Genomic DNA, 21,095 nt, shown 5'->3' with positions numbered 1-21,095 from the left:
TTTGATCTTGTAGTTTAAGGGCATTCCAGGTATTCACAGTCTGTTTAACATTTCTGTCAACATGCGTCAGGCTTGAAAGTTGTTGATTTCTATGAGGTATATGAAAATTTGTTGCCTACCACAACCAAGCTATATGTGCTACCTTCAGTCTAATGGGATAACAGCTTCGTACATGTTCAAGTGTTGGCATGCCTGAACCTTCTCAGACTAACTGTGACTTCTAGGTCTATCCATTTCTAATGTATACAGTGGATATAAAAAGTATACACACCCTTGTTAAAATGACACGTTTTTGGAGACCACAATAAATCATTTCAAAACTTTTCCCACCTTTAATGTGACCTATAACTTGCAAAATTCAATTGAAAAGCAAACAAATCTGTTAGGGAAAAAATATTTAAAAAAATGTACAATATGCTGGTTGCATAAGTGTGCACATCCCTAAACTAATACTTTGCTGTATGTGCACACCCTTAAAGTAATATGTTGTTGAAGCACTTTTTGATTTAATTACAGCATTCAGTCTTCTTGGGTAGGAGTCTATCAGCATGGCACATCTTGACTTGACAATATTTGCTCACTCTTCCTTGCAAAAGCTCCAAATCTGTTAGATTGCCAGGGCATCAACTATGCACAGCCCTCTTCAGGTCACCCCACAGATTTTCTATTGGATTTAGGTCTGGGTTCTGGTTGGGCAATTCCAAAACTTTAATTTTCTTCTGGTGAAGCCATTCTTTTGTTGCTTTGGATGTATGCTTGGGGTCATTGTCATGTTGAAAGGTGAAATTCCTCTTCATCTTCAGCTTTCTAGCAGACGTCTGAAGGCCAAAAGTGACTGACATTTAGAACTGTTCATAATTCTCTCCACCATGACTAAAGCCCCATTTCCAGCTGAAGAAAAGCAACCCCAAAGAATGATACTGCCACCAGCATGCTTCACCGTGGGGATGGTGTACTTTTGGTGATGAGTGTTGTGTTTGTGCCAAATGTACCTTTTGGAATTGTGGCCAAAGAGTTCAACATTGGTCTCATCAGACCAAAACACATTTTCCACATGCTTTTAGGAGACTTGATGCATTGTTTTGCAAATTTTAGCTGGGCCTGGATGTTTTTCTGTGTAAGAAAAGCCTTCCGTCTTGCAACCCTACCCCATAGTCCAGACATATGGAGAACACGGGAGATTGTTGCCACATGTAGTACACAACCAGTACTTGCCAGAAATTCCGGGAGCTCCTTCAGTGTTGCTGTAGGTCTCTTGACAGTCTCCCTGACCAGTTTTCGTCTCGTCTGTTCATCAATTTTGGAGGGACATTCAGTTCTTTGCAACGTCATTGTTTTCTCATATTTTCTCCACTTTTTGATGGCTCTCTTTTCTGTGTTCCATGGTATATCCAATGCTGTGGAAAATTTTTGTACCCTTGTCCTGACTGATAACTTTCAACAATGAGATCCCTTTGATGCTTTGTAAGCTCTCTGTGAACAGTGGCTTTTGCTATAGCAGGCAACTGAGCAAATGTCAGGAAAATCCTACTAGGACAGCTGAACTTTATTTGGGGTTAATCAGTCTCTTTAATTGATGGCAGGTGTGTACCCAAAGAAGACTGAATGCTGTAATTAAATCAAAAGGTGCTTCAAAGTATTAGTTTAAGGGTGTGCACATGCAACAAAGTATTAGTTTAAGGGTGTACACATGCAACAAAGTATTAGTTTAAGGGTGTGCACACTTGTGCAACCAGCATACCATACATTTATTTTTTATATTTTTCCCCCAACAGTTTTTCAATTGAATTGTACAGATTATAGGCCACATTAAAAGTGGGGAAGTTTTGAAATGATTTATTGTGGTCTAATTTTTTTATATCACAAAAACCTGGCATTTTAACAGGGGTGTGTACACAGTTTATATCCACTACACCTTAGATGATCAAGGTTTTGATTTTAGTTTTTTCATACATGCCACATTTTTAATTCTCACACCCCTAAATCTGCCCTATTTTGTTCAGCATTTTAGCCACTTACACACATTATTTCAGTCATACTAAAACAGTTTTCCTTCTCGTCCCCTTGAAATTATCAAAGTGTTTGTGTTGGCTGTAAAGAAACATAATTTTCATTAAAGTGAGCATTCTGTTCCTATTGAGCTTTTAATTCTTCAATAGCATTTTCTTCTGTCAACTATTTGTTACAAAATTGTCTCTCTTTATGAAAAGCAGTTCATTTAACATACACTTTTCCACCCTGAGATGACCTCACTGTTAATTTTTTTAATCTGAAGAGGAGGGACTACATTAAATAACACTATAAACTACAAGAAACACATTCACAGCCTCCTTTGTTCTACCGTGTCAGCCACCAGTCTAAGGCACCCGTTTACTTTTTTTAATTATTTATGGCAAAAGGAGGTGAGACTACATAAGAAATATGTTATAGCTCTTAAAACAGGAATGCTGCATTTCTTTTAAAATTTTAATATAGAATATTTTCCAAAAGAATTAAAAATAAGTAAAACAAAGCCATATCTTTATGCTGCTCTTACCTTTCCCGTTCTGCCACCATTGCAAGGCGTCCATAGTCCCACAAAGATCTTCGAATACATGTAAATACTAAAATTAAGACCTTTAAAGAAAAGGGGAAAAAAAAGAGACTGTCATTTTTCTAACTTCTGAATTACATTCTTTTTTTATATCCATTTATTCACACGCAGCTTACTTCCCATGCCTACAAACATGCTAAAGACAGACATTTTGTTTTCTACAAGTCAACTAAAAAACATTTTCTGAATAACACAGCATTCCATTTTGCGGCTATGTCTCTTAGTACCAACATACAGTATGACCAACATGCATAAGTACACCTCTTGTTTCCCTGCTACGTTTACCCAAAGTGACATGAGGTATCAGGGTGAAACACTGGATTGTTGTTGGTCTTTGTGGCTTTTCCCGGTTAGGGGTCGCCACAGCGGAACTCCGGTCCGCTAATGATTGGCAGTCGATTTTTATGGTGCCGAGTTGCCAGCCCAATGCCCAACCTTCAGCGAAGGCACGCCCATTCACACATGGCTTTCGGAGGCCACTCGACCGCGGGGAGGACATGCAGACTCCACACAGAAGGCACTCCAACCGAGAATCGAACAGGAGAACCTCTTGCTGTGAGGCAACAACGAATTAACTCAAAAGACATTACTTACGAATGATCATTTAATCCAAGAGGTTAATTAGTGATTGTCACAATTTTTAATTATAATAACAGGTTAATACAAGGAGATTAACTAGCAATCACCTTTCCGAGACAAGCAGCTGCTCCTAAACTACAAATGGAAGGTATGACACACTTTTGTCATTTCTGCATGTTCAATCACTCTGAATATGTCATGTATCTATTGTGTTTACTCAAGGGAAGGCAGTCAGACTAAAATAGGTCCACTGGGATCACAGCTCTATCCAGATTAACAAATTCAAAATAAAATCAAAATGATGTCTGGTGCAACTATGTAACAGAGCCTGAAGTATACTACATTGAAAATAACCTGTCTGATTAGAAATAAACACAAACAGCATGGTTTCTCTACGAACTGAAAGAGTCCTGGAATTGTAAAGTATATAAACATTTTAGTTCTCACACTGAGACTGCAGTGTTCCTACGACGGTTTCAGATATTATAAAACATTTGCAGTTCTGACTAAATTTGAACCTCAGTCTGAGTAAGAATGGCTAGGCTCTGCCTTTCTTTAACAAGGGGTCCTTCTCATCTGACAGACAATTAACAGTGTTGTTAGATAAACAAGGTCTAAACAGAGAAGCAATATTTTGCATAAATGAAGTACTGTGCGCTCTTCAGTGCATGTAGTATTGATAGGACTATTACTAGGGATCTCATACTCAAATCCTACAAGCCAAATGAGGTCAATACACATTTTAATCCAACATGCAAAGCTTTCCAGCACTTTATTTTATTGATTTTATTCTATTATAGTGTATTTTATTTACTGCATTTGTCAACTGGGATAGTCGAATTGGGCAAAGCCCACTTTCAGCAGAGGCCATGGAAGAAAAGCTCCACAAATACAGTTGGGAGGCTACTGTAACCTGCTTATTTCAGCTGAAATAAATGCAGCAAAGCAGTGAAAAGAAGCATTCTTAGTAAGTTATGGTGGCATTAATGTCAATTGTTATTAAATTAATAATCTACTCGGATAAGAGATCCCCTGTCTCAATCTGACATGACTAAACTGTGTTGCTAATCACTGGTCATGTCCATGGCTTTATCACAAAGTAGCTAAATGCCTTAAAAAAACTTACAATAAGTAGGCATACATAGAGAATGCAAAACCACTAGCTATATGAAGAAAGTTTTATACAAAAAACTCATGAATCTCAACCATACAGAAAAAGCACAGTTGTGCAAGTTAACTTACCATAACAGTCAATGTTCGAATACATCACTGTTGTAAGCAGTCTAGTAGTCTAATCAATATGTGATATCCTGCTAAAGATATGACAACCAGCAAGCTTACAAAGCTTAAGGGCACCTTCCAAGTGCCTTAATCACTGAACAACTTGAGGATACCTATATAAAGTCAGTGGATAGGGCAACAAACCTTCAGAGCTTTCTTGCGTCAGGGTAAAGGAGGACGGAACTCTAATCTAAGTATGTGCTAGGAGAAAAGGAAACGGAAATCATCCACACCCTGGCATAAAAAAATAAAAAGGTGATGGACAGAGGATGAGCGTTCCTCTGACCTTGGGGTTCAAAAAAAAAAAAAATGGAGGGTTTGAGAAACTTTTTTTCAGACATCTTGGGGGGGCAGGTGGCTGCAAAGAAGACATCCTTTAATGCTGGCAAAACAGAAGGAACAGCTGCAGGCTGAGGAACATCCACCTGTAATGAGTCATACCATCTTTGCTGGGATTCTGGTGTTTCTTTTGTCTCCCCACTGCAATACGTCCTTCATTCTGCAATAGTATCAGAAAGAAAAATGACTCCTCAGGAGGGGAATCTGAAGAAAAAACATTCCTTACAGTTAGAGTCCCCCTTCTGTGAGGTAGGAATTTGAGAAACACAATTGAAATATAATTCCTGTCGCTAAGACTGATAATCTGAGATGAAAATCTTTTCCTTTTTTAAATCCAGGGAAGGCTCAAAATGTAAAGTTTGAAAGGCTTGAAATACATCCTTGTTCATAGGTTCATAGATAGGGAGGTACTATGTTATTGACCCTAGGGCCTATATAAGCCTAGCCAATAAGGTACCCTGGCTTTTGCCACCCAAAAAAATAATTTCCCTATGCCCCTGTCAAGCAGAGCCACAGAAGTGATCCCTGGGGTGAATTTCCTATTTTCCATCCAATCATCACGACTTTTCTTGAAGAGTGCTAATGAGGAGCTTTGTTTGATATAGATAGGCAGTTTGTTCCAGAGTATGGAAAGGCTCTGGGACAGGAATCTATCCCTCCAGCATGTTCTGTTTATTGTGTTGACAAGGTTTAGGTCTCTAGAGCGTGTAGCTCGGAGGGTTTGGGATTTCTTTAAGTGGAGCATGTCCAACAGCTCTGGGTTTGACATAGCTTTGTATGTTAGGAAGAGATCACCTCTGAGTAGGCGATATGCGACGGAGTAAAGCTGGAGATTTTTTGACATGGTCTGCATAGGGCACCTGTTTGAGGCCGGTAATCCTCTTTGTGAGGTATTTCTGTGGTCTTTCCAGTCGTAGATGTCTTGTGAGGTACATACCAAAAGGGGTGTTATACTCTATAATAGGTCTAATGAGTGAGGAGTAGAGGGGAACAATGACCTCTTTTTTCCTGGATGAGAAACCTTTTGTGATGAGGTGTGCCATGTAGAAGGATTTCCTGACTACTGTGGCAATGTGATTATCAATGTTGAGACTACCGTCCACCTGTATCACAAGGTCTCTTATCACACTTTCGGTGTTAAGTTTACTACCGCCTATGTGGTAGTTCATGGGTACAGAGTTTTACCAAAGGGGATGACAATGCACTTTTTGGCACTGAGCTTGAGGCCATGGCTTTGACACCAGGCATCTGTCTCAGTGAGGCTTGAGGCCATGGCTTTGACACCAGGCATCTGTCTCAGTGAGGCCCTTTTGTAGGATGTCCACATCATTAGGAGTTTCGATTATTGCTCCTAGTTTGCAGTCATCTGTAAACTTCGTTAGCCAAAGACCTTCTGTGTTAGCCTGTACTTCAGAGAAGTAGATACCAAACAGGAGAGGACCCAGGACTGAACCCTGTGGTACTCCATTTGTCACTGGTCTGAAGTCAGATTTGGAGTCTGCTACTTTCATAGTGTGGGTACTTCCAGTGAGCCAGTTGGCAACCCAGCTTGTGACATAGGGATTTATACCTAGTTTAGTGAGTTTATATTTCCAAAATGGGGGATGGTGTCGAAAGCCTCGGCAAGATCTAGATAGGCTGTGTGAACCACCTTACCCTCGTCTATGGCTTTGGTGACTGCTTCAAAGAAGTCTATCAGGTTTAGGAGACATGATCTGCCTTTTACAAACCCGACCTGGGTGAGGTCCAGAGTTTGGAGATTACCACTGTCTTTGTTTATAAGTTCCATGATTATTCGTTCCATGGTCTTGCAGACCAGGCTCGTCAGGCTAATGGGGCGGTAGTTCCTGCGGTCCGTGGTGGCTCCCCCTTTGTGAAGTGGGATAACCGTCGCTGTGCGCCACTCAGTGGGCACAAAGGCTGAGGTGAGGCTATGATTGAACATCGTACTTAGGTGGGGTGCCAGTTCGCTCTGTAGTTCATGTAGAACACAGCCTGGGATGTTGTCAGGTCCCATGGATGCTGTATTCTTGGCTTTGGAGAGTGTGTTTACCTGTGCAGCCATGATTACAGGAACTTTGCATTCTTCCAGTATACAGATGGGCCCTTTAGGGGGTGAGAGGGGGGTAAAGTTAGCACTGAACCTATCTGCCAGGATGATGGCAATATCAGTTAGTTCTGTATATTTAGTGCCGTTGTGCTGCAACTCAGAGCAGACCTGAGTGTTGCCATTGAGATTCTTGACATAGCTATAGAATGCTTTGTGGTTATCTTTAGAATCAGTGGCAATTTTGTTTTCCTAATTAGCTTTGGAGGATTTTATGAGGGATCTCAGCTTCTTACGGAGGCTGACCATGGAGTTCCTCCAATCATGGGATTTTAGTCTTTTTTGAAAGTTTCTTTCTTCTGTTGTAGAGTTTGTTTATGGCAGAGGACCACCAGATTGGCTTCATTTTTTTGGAGGATAGCATCTTAGTTCTGTTAGGGATAACACGATCCATGCACTTGTGTACGTGCTTATAAAGTGCAATTGTGTAGGATTTAGCAGTTGTACCTCTACTGTCCGTCTGCATGGGTGTCGCGAAGTTTACCACTTCTGTTTTAAGAAGCATGAAGTTGGCTTTGGAGAAATTTGTTACAGTAGTTCCCCTAATGGGGGGTGGGGACGGGATGTGGATGTCTAGGGTGATTAGCTTGTGGTCGGATCTGACCAATGAGGAATTGACCTTTGGTGTGGAACACCAGTCACCCATGTTGGTAATGACCAGGTCTAGGATATTACTGCCCCTGGTGGGGGTGTGGATAAGTTGATCCAAGGTGCTGGAATTTATGAATTCCAGAAAACATTGAGCAAAAGAGTTGGTACACGAGTAGTTTTCCCAGTTAATGGTAGGGTAGTTGAAATCGCCCATTATTAGGGTGATGGGTTGTACCCTAATATTTTCCAGTGTATCTAGAAATGAAGGGTGGGAATCCTGGGGCATGGTGGGGGGGGACTGTAGCACGCTACAATTTGGACTGCAGTCTTGCCCAGAGTTAGTTGCACTTGGATAATCTCGGATGCATTATGCTGAGCAACAAGCTTGGAGGTGTGGGTATCCTTAATAAATATGGACACGCCTCCGCCTTTAGTGTTTCGGTCCAGGTTAGGTGGCCGAAAGGTGTGGTATGAATTATAGCCTGGTAATGCAGGGGTGCTCTCTGGAGCCTTGAACCCAGTGGCGGCTGGTGACTTCAAATCAAAGGGGGGCTGCAGGAGACAGCTGAATGGGTGGGGTCAATGGGAAAGGTGTGGCCAACTAGAAAGGGGAGGAGCTATGCTCAAAATCACAAAAACTACCTAAATACACTGCCCTGGGTGCCAAACTGTCATTATGAGAGTCCAATCAAGACAAAATGAAATGTAGAAGAATAAAAATATTTCAATGCATTGGCTGCATGACAGCTTACATAATATCTAGATGGTAACAAAAAGGTTGTGAGGCATGAAAAATAAATTACTTTTAAAATACATTAATGGAATGCCAGTCAAATTCAAGTACAAGAAAAACAAGCAGCACTCAACTCAAACCACTACTTGCACTGCAGTTCTAATTATAATTTATATTCAGCTTTATTAAAGTACCAAGTAATATGCTGAAAGTAGAAATCTCTGATGCCCCCACTTGTGACAATGTTTCTTACCCAAAAAAAGACCTGCTGCCTGACAACTATCTACTTGTTTCATGGGGAAAACATGATCAAAGTAAAAAATGAAAAGCAAACAAGAAATAAGCTCAAGATACATTGCTTAAAAGGATTACTGTAAAGGTTATGGACCACACAATTGGCATTCTGTTTAGTTTACAAGTAAAGCCTGCAGAAATGACTGGAAGTCTCCAAGTGTAATGAGCTTCTTAAAATAATGTAATCATGTCCTTTATTATAAATACTGTCATATGCATTTCAATACCCAAGGCTTATACATTATCTAGTTAAGTATTCTCTACATGGCAACAACAGAAAGGCTTTCAATGTTGGCAATTCTTTAACAGTATGCTTATTAAAGCTTACTTGCATCTGAAGATCTCAGCCAAGCTTACCTGATGGTCATTAAAGTATTGCTACTTAAACACAGAGCAACAGGCACTTTGAGTAATAAGCATAAATCTACAGTACATAAAATATGACAGAAACCAAACCATTCTGCAAAAATCAAGGACAGATGAAAAGCCACTCTAGTACTTGTGTCTACCTTGGATGGGGGGATACTCTGCACATTTACGCTGCATAACTACTCCTTCCTTGCTTCGACACATCCAGAGTCACTACATGGGGGAGTGGGGTGCAACAAATATGTCACAATTTGAAATGTCTCTGGCTGACTGTGATGGCCCTGACACATTTGTCATACCTCTCAATCTCAGAGCAAGAAATCTGGACAAAGCCATACATAGATGTGGGACAAAGGCCCAAAAATAAGGACAATTTTTAAATATTGCTCTTATAAACTTAGAAAGGTAATAGAATAGGTCTTGCATTAGTATGACTTTTCTGAATGGTATGAAATCTGAAACTCAAATGTCTGTCATTATTTTCTAACTTCAGTCTTTAATGATTTCACTAATTTGCCACAAAAAAAACAATTTTATCAAAAATGGACCAAAAATGTGATGTAAAAATATAAGATAGCCACACAATACAGCTGGGAACCTGTCAAAGAAGGGACACTTTGATATTAGTACTGCTAACTTGAGCAGCTGACAAAATGAAAGAATCTACATGCATTTCTGAAATAAAAGTAATCTATAACTCTGATTATTACAGTTATTTCTTAATTGTAAATCCTCCATGTTTACTTCCAAAATTGCTATTTTGCAGAGGGATTATTAGGGGGAAGAGCAACATTTTGAGCCTTAATCGGGGACAGTTGAGAGGTTTGGCTATGCCTAATTCGATAAAGCAATTTATTTGCATGTACCTCTCAGCCTATTCATGTAATAAATCTGGACAAGGCCAAATATATTGGGGGAACATATAAACAGTACTAAACATTGCTCGTATAAAGTGAGACAGTTGATAGAACAACAGGTCTTACTTTAGCACGCATTTTTCTGAATGTTATGAAGTCTGAAACTCAGTGTGTCATTATTTAGTGACTTAATTCCTAAATGATTTGCCAGAAAAAACACAAATTTTATGAGGAACAAATCAAAAATAAGAAGCAAAAATCTTCATTCTTTGAAAATCTGGACAGTTGGGAGGTATAGTTCAGCTGGGGCTGTCTAAGTTTGCCACCCTTCCCCCTCACAAAATCATGGTTGAATGGAGCCTCCACCTGCAGCCATTCCAATGATCAATTACTTGGCTATTTCACTCCATTTACCATAAACACTGATGTGCATACTGATTTACTTCTATGATGATTTGGACTTCATTTGAAAGTTTTATTTTGCATTTTACAGCACAAATACTAAGACATATGCTAAACAAACTTAGCATTAAAACTTCTCTGCCCTTGAAACTCACATTCATTGAGACAGCATTGAAACCCACATTCAAAGAAAATACATTTTGCCATTGGCAGATAAAGATTAATTCTGGGCTTTTTTCAAATCATAGGCCCCTTGCATATGAAACATACATGTGCTCTTTGATACACCTTCCTATTGCTTTGAACATTTTCCAGTAAACAATGAAACAAAACGCATGCACCAATAATGACAAAACTGCCCAATTCAGAACATTTCCATCATAAGTCTACTCAAACTTCTACAGTCCACCATTATCAGTAAATATGCACAATTCTACAGTCCACCATTATCAGTAAATATGCACAATTCTACAGTCCACCATTATCAGTAAATATGAACAATCTCTGAAGTAAAAAAAAGTCATTAAATAATTCCACATTAAATAAATCTGTAACTAATGAAGTGATTGCTGCTAGCAAACACCTTTATAATTCATGGTTTCATCGAAAAATAAAGCGTCTGATGCCCCTGAGGAATAAATTGCCTATATTACATTAAAAATTATAAGCTAGTAATATTGCAATAGGAAATGGATGGCAAACTGATAAACAGGCTCATAGTATCTTAACCTTTTCAGTACAGCAGCATTCACCTCTTGTGGGAGTAGAACCAACAACCTTCTGCATCAAAAGCAAAAACACAACCTGTTGTGCTATTAACAATGTAAGTTGCCTTAGCGTAAGCAGCACTAAACTTCTCTTTCCCTGCAGCTTTCAGCTCCTTGTAAAATCTACTCAACACTCAACTGCATCTCAACTTTGCAGCACAAGAAATCTGGAAAAAGCCAAATTTATTGGGGGGGGGGGTCAAAAGGCCAAAAACCAGGGCCACAAACATTGCTTGTATAATCTTGGAAAGTTGCTAGAATAAAATGCTGTGTTACCACCATACATTTTACTGCCAAGGTCCCTGTGCAAAACAGTTAGAGCAACATACCACTACACAAAATCGGCTGCTTTGTGAAAGAGAGGAAGTCTGAAACTTAAATGGCTATCATTTAATGAATTCAGTTCTCACCATTGACACCATTCATCCACCACAAACAGACACAAATATGTGTACACTCACAATAAGAAGGCATACACATCTAGACACCAAACCTACTCACTAACATTGTCCCTGTATAAACACACACACACACCAGACACTTTCACTGCAGTGAATGAATCCAACAAAACCAATACATAGTCTTTGAAAGCCCCAAGTGTGCAAAGATCTGGCTAAGGCTACAAGTAGTGAAAGAACTTAGACAAGTTGAAGAGACATGTCAGAATATACCTCTAAAAGAGCAGAGTGAAAAAAATAGTGGACAAAAGTGGACCTATACATTAAAATGTTGCATCCTGTAGGAGTTGCAAAGCAGGACGAAAAAGTGTCATTTCAACCTGGAAATACTGCTAAACAGGGAGGTAACTGACAGAACCCAAAAGAAGGGAGCTGTAGCTTTGAGGGAGTATTCTATAGCAAAGAAATTAGACATTATGAAAAATATAACAAGTAAGACTAAATTCTAAATTTCCTGTCACATTAAACAGCCCAAGGAATCAAAAAATCCGAGCAGCAGCTAGGTGCTGAAAGGGGAGAAACATAACAGCAAAAAAAAAAAAAAAAAAGTTTTATTAAGATGGTTAAGTGAAATGGGACCTGGTTAGAGTTCCAAACTCATTTGTGTCAATGAAGAGACTAAGCAAAATATATATTTAAATAAGAGAAAGTAGTACAAATGAAAATAAATAATTTGCAAAGGGGGGCAACCTAGAAAATAAAAAAAGAACTGAGAGGATCATGTTTAGTCAATGTAATATTGTTCTAAATTGTAGTAAGACAGTATAAATCATTTACAATTGTTCTAACATTTAGTAGGGCAGTAGAAGAAGATGCTTTCAAGTACTGCTTTAGTGTTTACATCTCCAGGATGTAATGCATTTTTATATATCAACTTGGATTCCATATATGAGTTGTGAAATAAACATGCATTGATTACACTGGATAAATACTTAAAAATATCTGTGGATTAATATGTCACAAATAGGATATCTATAAATTGATGATGATGTCAGTCAGACCTTTTTTCCACCAACTGACTTCTAAGGAAAATAACACCAAAAAAATTAATACCACATAAAACACCATAAAAAATCATAACTCAGATGTAACCTACTATAAGAGCAAAATCTCATCACAAAACATCACTATGAAGTAAAATAACACAAAGTATAGGAAGCAAAGCTATAACATCTCAAAATACAGCAGTAACATCTTAGCTCAGCTTAAAGCTTGCTCCTGTATTTGTTCTCCTTTTGTAATAGGCAGAAGATGAGACTTTGTAATTAACATTCTTTTACCACTTCCAAAAAAAAAATTTACTCCAACTACAACATTAACACCATACAAACAACAATAAATAAAATGTATACATTTAGTACCCTGTCCAGTCAATATGAACACCACTGCTGTCCAATTAAAAAAGTTAAATGGTTGTCCGTCATAGCATGAGGCATACTGTTACTTTACTCCTTCAAAATGCTGAACATTAACTACAGCCTCTCCCTTGCTGACAGACTAAATATTGGATCCAGTTTAGATTCTCTCGTAAGTATAAATAATGAAGTAGTTTGCCTCATAAGACTCAACTTTGTGCTAGACTAGCATAAAATAAGCTACCTTCATCCAGGTTTCTGTAATTAAACTAACCTGCACTCTGATGCATAGATGTAGCTAAACTGTCTGATACAACTTAGACAACCTTAGCTGTGATCCATAAAATTAACTCACCTGTTGTCGTTGATTCCTGATTCCACTGATTCAAGCACTAGCAGCAATAAATCCACCACAGACTGACTAGTCGTCTAAGTCTAATTTAATAAAATAATTTTCTTGTAACTGTCTTGAGCCAAAAAAAAAATGTTTTAAGTTTTATAATAAACACAAGTTAACACAAGGGAAAAAAAAGATCAGAATGGTCCATCCAACGCCGAAAACCGACTGACTGATTCTCGCTCTTTTCCCAGCACATAAAGCCCGGGAAGAGAGCGACAACCAATCAGCAGCATTTGCCCAGCAAGCACGTCATGACGTGCCTGCGGACGTCGCAGTCTGAGCCCCTTCCATATCTATGCGGTTTGTGAGTCAACCGCATAGATTTCTGGGAAGTTCTGGGCATCAGAATGATGCCTTCTTTGCTTCTCCGGGCTGCAATGAAAACATTGCAGCAACCCAGCAAGAATTTAGAAAAAAAAAAAAACGCTGTTGCGTTTGAAGCGCTTAATGCAAGATGGCGTAATTTCAGTCGGACTCGAAATTTAAGTATTTAACAGTACAAAAACAGATTTTTTTTTTTACATAAAAAAAATAAACTACTCAGCTGTCTAGCTGAGGGGGCTGCAGTCCAGCAGCCCGATGCCACGAGCCGCCCCTGCTTGAACCATCTCTTTGACACTGCACAGATGTCGATGTTCTCCATTTTAAGGAGTGCCTCGAGTGAGTGCATTTTGACGTTTAGACTTCTAGCATTAAGTAGCATTACCCTCAGATTTTGCTTGCTTGTACCTGTTACGGTGGTGAATTTGTCATCTGAACCCTTGCCTAAAAAAAGGCACTATAGGGGTGGCAACAGCCTTATCTAGTATCCAGAATCCCAAGGGTGATAGGTGCAGGCCAGCTCTGGCAAAGCATTGTGGTCTGTTGATCATGTCATCCCAGGCAGACAGATACTGGATCCCCTTAGAATGACACCAGAAGCTTAGACAACTGTTGAAGTCAGCCATTTTGTCGTTGTACTGTGGGTATCATTCTGGGTGATGGCAGGATGCTACTCAGGGCTAGGGTCATACCTGCCTGGGCTACAAGATTGGAGAGCTCCTCTACGTCTCTTTTCATGTAGTCCAGGGAGGTATGGCTCAGGTCAATTTTCCCAGTCTACTTATGTGATTCAGGAGAAGAAAAATGCCTAAATGCCTGTGTATTTTCTTTTCCTGGGTGACCCCCGGCCAAAAAAAAAAAAAGAAAGACTCAAAGGACATTTCCTTCCCTGGAAATGATGCTCCTTGCTATACACCTTGGATACCAAGAAGTGTGGATGCTCCTTGCCCAGAGAGGATAACCAAAGAACAGCAGACGACATGCCCATCTCCCAGTCCTTAATGACTTCTCGAGGAGCAACACCAGAGGGACCAAGAGAAACTGATGAGAGAGTGGTATGAGCTACCTGGAATGGCCACAGTGGAGTTCCTCATCAGATTTGAGGTAAAGAGCCCGAGGGGGATTCGACACCAAAAACTTGAGTACAACCTTCTTTTTTCACATCAGATACTTTGAGATAAATTTTTAAGGACAACATCCAAAACCACTAATCCTAATTGTAGTTGTAATTGACAGAAAGTAAAACATTTTTAGACAAAAAAAAAACAGTAATTTGAAAGGAACTTCCCACACAGGGAATCCTGACTAAAAATTTAATTTTTAAGGCAAATTTTTAGAGACAACCATTAGAAACACTAGTCATAGCCTCTAGCAAAAATTTCTTACAGAAAAACACTTTTCTTCACAAAAGTTGAGAAAGTGGAAGGTATTCTCCCACAGGGTACTTATCTGTCCAGTCTTTAATAAGCGTTAGTCGATCAATCACTCGAGGCCAACATGGGAGAGTGCACTTTGACTGCAAAAAAGTTCTGAAGGTCTGACACCCTAACCACCAATTTTTATACCATCTTCTAAGAGGTCTTTAGCTGTTAGAGCACATAGAAGGTGCCCTTGAACACTGGAACTGGCCTGTCTTCATATCCTTGCCAGGATATAATCCATACAGCTTACCGAATACTGCAACAGTGATCTAATGAAGAATATTTGCAATTACATTGATTACTGAGCAATGTCTCTTAGCGCCTTCTGAAGAATAAAAAAGGATTACTATAAAGTAAAAAACAAAACCACTAGCAAGGGTGAAGTGCCCCAAACAAAGCATGAGAAAATATATCTAATAAAAACTCTCTGAGGCACACCACAACTATAAAAGCAAACAGTTTAATATGAGGAAAAACTGACATAAAAACAAATAAAATCAATTCAGTTAGCGCTTTCATATTTATCCAAATGCTTCATCAGACTGTACAGTCTGATGAAGCATTTAGATAAATGTGAAAGCACTAAGTGAACTGATTTTGTTTTTATGTCAGTTTTTTCTTCATATTAAACGGTTCGCTTTTATAGGCGTGGTGTGCCTCAGAGTGTTTTTTTATGGGATTACTATAAAGTCCTTTCTATTAGGCTCATGTATGGAAAATAAAACCTCATGCAACCTCTTTGCAACCCCACATAAACAGTGGCACCATTAGCTCAAGCTGGGGATTTGGTCATCAAAGAAACAGTGCCACTTCAGCTCTCATACCATTACTAAACAACCCACATCAATTAACTCCTGAGAAACTAACACTGGCATATACTCACAATGATCAAGAACTAAAGATGTCAGTTTCAACTCAATATCCCCAGCACTACCTATGCTGCCTACTACAGCCAACCATAACCTCCCCACACTCCCTCCCCTCTGGCCACCCCATTTCAACATACTGAGAAATGTCCAGACAAACATTCATATGGCCAGGGGACTTAAAATAGTACTGCTAAACCTAAACAGCATTAATAAATAGGTAGTTCTAGAATTCCAGATCCCTCCACATGCAACAGAACTTGGGGAAACCCCGGATTCCTTGCAAAAAGAATAAATCTCTCTTTGGTTACATGACCATGTTCATCAGTAACAGAAAGAACAAAGACTGCAAGGGCATCGTGTTACTAATTAGAAACAAAACATAAGTGAAGCTGAATTACCTACCAGAAATATCGCCTTCTGTGTGGAAGTCCCAAACTGACTCTTGGTATAGTTACCGGAAAAGCACGCAAAACTCGACACAGAGTAGTTTAAACATTTTCCCCTGCCAATACAAAAACATTTGAAGAATATACTACTATAAATTTTACAGCACAATAAACAAAAGTCTTAAGAATGGGAGATCAACCTGAAATGGCTTGGCTCCAACAAAAATGTTCTCATGATCAGCACTGAGCTTATAGGGCCCAACCTGCAAACAGGCTCCTACCTTCCTAAAGGATGCTGTAGTCAATGTCTCAGAGAACTACAGCTGCAGATATACTGTTGAATGCACTAGGAGGTCTATATAGAGCAATATGATTTATAAAGAATGGAGATGTTTATTGGGAAGATTAATAACCCTATAAATAGAACTGGACAATATAAACTTTTAATTGTTCTGAATACTTCAATAAAAACAATAGCTATTCCTTTCCTCTCAGAACCAACAGACTATTAGGTAGTAGATGCTGATGGCTTTTCACTGTAATTAAAATTCAAGTCAGGAAAATGGATAAAATGTGGGTGCAGTGGAAGGACACAGATGGTCCAGTTTTCTACCAGAGCTTCCTGAAATTTACAGGGAAGCCACAACAGCTGCTAATTCAGCAAAAGCGGAGTATGTAAGAATAAAAAAAGAACATTATATCAGGGGACCCAACACACATTTCTGAATAATAAGAGGTTACTAAGCTAAGAGCCCTACAGCCTTTATAAGCCTAGCCATTCATCCACCAATTTTCCCAATCATCAATGCCGAAGGACTAGAAAAGTTCTGGTATATGCCTCTGCATTATGGCATCTATAAGATGCTCCTGTCCTAAGACAGACAAGCAACAAGCCCGGAGGGGGGGCAGGCAGTTGAATTTGCAATTTCTCATCCATTGGTCCACATTATATTGGAATAAGTTTAAGAAATTCTCTGCTTCACATGAATGGTGAGTCAGTTCCAGAGAAAGGGCAGTCTCTGAGACACATACCTGTCCCTCCAACATGTTTTATGTCACAGATGATGTTTCAGTCATTAGACTGGGTAACTCCAGTGCTGTTGGTTTTGCAAATGTCTAGCAGATCCATCAGGACTGGATCAGTGAACATCTTGTAGTTTAGACATAGATCACCCCTAGTAGTCTGTACGAGACAGAGTATAGGGACAGGGCTTTGAGTCAGTTCACACAGGACAGGTTATGTACACCCTGTATTCTTTAAGTGAGGTACCTCTGTGGCCACTCCAGCAGTTGCAAAAGCTTGGCCAGGTGAATGTCGAAGGGTGGACTGTGCTCTAGTATTGCTTTAATGAGGAGAGTATGTCAAAGGGTGCACTGTGCTCTATTATTGGTTTAATGAGGAGAGCATGTCAAAGGGTGCACTGTGCTCTATTATTGGTTTAATGAGGAGAGCATGTCAAAGGGTGCACTGTGCTCTATTAATGCTTTAAAGAGTATGTTGAAGGGTGCACTGTGCTCTATTATTGCTTTAATGAGGAGAGTATGTTGAAGGGTGCACTGTGCTCTATTATTGCTTTAATGAGGAGAGTATGTCGAAGTGTGCACTGTGCTCTATTACTGTTTTAATGAGGAGAGTATAGTGCGACTATGATCTCCCTAGATCTTGATGCCATATCCTTACTTAAAAGTCACACCACACTGAAGGATTTTCTCACCACTGGGGATACATGGTGATCAAACTTCAGGTTACTGTCAACCTAAGTTTTAGTCCCTTACCTACGGGTTTACTCTTGGGGCGTGTTATCAGTGCTGTAATTTTCAGGGGTGGTCATCTTCCAAAAATGTATAATTATGCATTTTTCTGCACTCTGATTTAGGCCATGGCTGTAGCACCAGTTATTGGTCTGTGACAGACTGGAGGATATTCACATCGCTGGAGGATTCAGTGACTGCACCTACATTGTAGTTGTCAGTAAATCTGGTCAGCAAAAGGCCCTCTACATTTGTCTGGACTTCACAGAATTATATTCTGAACAGAAGAGGTCCCAGTACAGAGCCCTGTGGGACACCACTAGTAACAGGCCTCTTGGTGGAGGTAGTCTACCTACCTTAACTTTATGGGTCCTATTCTTAAGCCATTTGGCTATCCACTGGGTGACTGAGGGATTTATGTCTAAATGTGTGAGTTCCTCTATAATACAGGAGAGAGGTTGTGCCTCAAATGCCTTTGCCAGGTCAAGGTATGCAATATGCACCATTTTGCTCTTGTCCATATCCTAGTGACCTTCTTGAAGAAGTCCACTAGGTTTAGTAGGCATGACTTGCCCTTGACAAAACCAAACTGGGATGGGTACTGTGTTTGAAGATTTCCTACGTCTTTGTATATCAGTTCCAAAATAATTCTTTCCATGGCTTTGGGTACAAGACTTGTCAGACTTATGGATCTGTAGTTCAATGGGTCTATTGATGGTCCCCCTTTTTGTAGGGGAATGATCATTGCAGTCCTCAATTCCCTAGGGATGAAGCCTGCCTGGAAGCTGTGACTAAACAGAGATTCTAATATGTTGGACAGGTCATGTTTGAATCTATTTAGGAGGCATTCTGGGATATTATCAGGACCCATCAATGTAGTATTTTTAGCTCTGCAGAGTGCAATGAGGACCGGTTTATTTTTTCTTTATTTTTGTTTATTGGGATAGTGCATTGATCAATACTGACCAATTTCAGGCTCAGCCTAAATGAAATACAAACATTTCTGTATTTTTGTGAAATGTTAATAACAGAGTAGCTCAGACTAATTACATAGAAAACACTAGCGTATGTTCATTCTAGTGAACAAACAATGCTATGTACAATCAAGCAGAGTGTAATTTACAATATATACACATTAGCTTCTAAAGTGGGTCAATCTTCAGAAAAGAGGAGATGGCGCTCAGAAAGGAGATAAGTGAGGTGATATGTCCTGTGTTGAAGCAGGAGCATTTGGCTGGGATGAAGTGCTTTTTGAGATGCATTCTGAATTTGGAATAAAATGTTGATTTCTTTAATGTCAATGGGGAGAGTTTGTTGGTGATAGTTGGGGAAAAATTATAGGGGGTTAACTGGGCATGATAGGGAGTGAAACTGGAACTGAATTTATTGGACAGCGCACTTGCTATATCCTCTGGTTCAGTATAGGGAGCTCCATTTACTATTAGTTCAGCACACTGATGGGTGCTCCTCTTCAGGATGCATACATAACTGAAAAATACCTTGTGAGTATTCTTAGCCTGGCAGGCTACTTATCCCTAGAGGCTGGCTTTGGTGGACTTGATTAGTCCTCTGAGTTGCTTGTTTACAGTGATGAGATAGATTTTTGCCTGTCTGGCATAGGCCTTCCTATTTTTGAACAGAATTTTCTTTCTTTAGTTGTACAATCTATTTAAATTGGGGCTCCACCAAGGGGGCTTATGGAATTTGTCCCATGTTTATTTTGGTTTGGTACTGCTGTTTCTATGCAGTCATTTAAATGCTTGCACACTGTTTCTGTAAACATTTCCACTAAGGCCACAGTTTTCTCTGAGTTTAGGGGGAGCTTGGAATTTAGCTCTGCCATCCCTTAATAGGAGGTAGTTAGCATAAAAAAATGTTAAAGATTCTGGAGTTTTCTGGGAGTTTGGTGTTTACATTTATTTCAAGAGGGACTGCTTTGATACCAAACTTGACCAGTGAGTACATTAAACTGGTGAGGTATAACATTCCCCTCATATTTGAGAGTACCATATACAGGACATTTCTACCCCTACTAGGTGTATAGACTAGCTGTTCTAGTGTGTTAGCACTAAAAATCTAGGAATCTTTGAGAGTGCATGCTAGTGGTTGTGTATGTATCCCAGTTTATGGCTGGATAGTTGAAATCACCCATGAATATGGTGTTGAGCTTAATGACGAATGATTCAAGTACATGGTATGGTTATCCTGGGTCATGGTTATAGTTAGCAATGATATGGTGTGGAACTTTAACTAAGGTTGGTTATGGGAGCTGAAGCGCGTCAACACTGTGATATATATTGAGGTCTGCTTATTTTTTTATGTAGACTGATACACCTCTACCTCTTGGTCCCTTCTTGTGTGGTAGCTGGTCTGAATGTGAGGAAGGCACTATAGCCTTGCACTGTTGGGGTGCATTCCACAGCTTTAAAATACATCTCAGTAATTGCAGAGATGTCAACACTCAAGGGTGAGGAGCATTTCTAGGGAATGGAGCTTCTTGTTGAGACTCATAGCAAAATCAAAGGTGACTAATGGGAAATGCTGATAAAATCCCTACACCTTGTAACTTTAACATTCACACAAACAGGATTGAAGAACACACAGTGATGGCAGAAAATTCAAGAATCATTAGATGGTAAAGGCAGTAACATTTACTAATCTGCAAACAAAAAAATAAAAAACGTAGGGCACACCACACCAGTGTTCGAGAGAGAAACTGCTTTATTGCACAGAAAGATGACTGAGCGCTTTCACCTGCACATCCCAGGCTTCATCAGAGTCTCTGTTTTTTATTTTTTTATTTTTTTATGTGTTAATTTTCAATTTCAATTACACCCTGGTTTAACATTTAGTAATCTGGTAAATCCACACTGAAAATCCTTTATTTTTTCCATTACAAATCAATCAACACTAAATGTCTAAAACCAGAAAAAGCTTCAGTCAAATCCCACTTTGAACATGATCCACAAAGCTCCTCTAAAGAGCTATATTGAATTTGCCCTTACCAAATGGTGCTGTACCAAACACAAACTGCAAAAGTGCTTAAAGAACCTAAGTAACCCCATTTAAAATGTCCTTCTTCCTCCATTCTCATAAGCAACAAACTACCAGAAAAACTGCCTTCCTCATCCACTCCAAAAAAGTGTCCCACAAACAAGAAGCCACTACCCTTCCATCAGTACTGCAGCCATTCATCACCTCATTTCTGTGTTATGCTCCTC

At 39.4% G+C, this 21,095-nt stretch overlaps 1 protein-coding gene across 13 annotated transcripts in view; it reads right to left on the bottom strand.

Annotated features, from left to right (window-relative positions):
- Positions 1 to 21,095, bottom strand: part of LOC122791769 (CSC1-like protein 2) — a 993,549-nt gene that overhangs the window by 395,350 nt on the left and 577,104 nt on the right. For all 13 annotated transcript variants that reach the window (XM_044059705.1, XM_044059714.1, XM_044059770.1 and 10 more), the window contains one exon: positions 2,537 to 2,616. In XM_044059705.1, coding sequence (XP_043915640.1) covers positions 2,537 to 2,616 — 80 coding nt within the window. The remainder of the gene's footprint in view (positions 1 to 2,536; positions 2,617 to 21,095) is intronic.

Source organism: Protopterus annectens, chromosome 1.part2 (genome assembly GCF_019279795.1).
Source record: "Protopterus annectens isolate FY-2018-M chromosome 1.part2, PAN1.0, whole genome shotgun sequence".
In the NCBI taxonomy this organism is placed as follows: Eukaryota; Metazoa; Chordata; order Ceratodontiformes; family Protopteridae; genus Protopterus; species Protopterus annectens.
The sequence above is the reverse complement of the archived record's forward strand: the minus strand, read 5'-3'. Positions and strand labels throughout refer to the sequence as shown.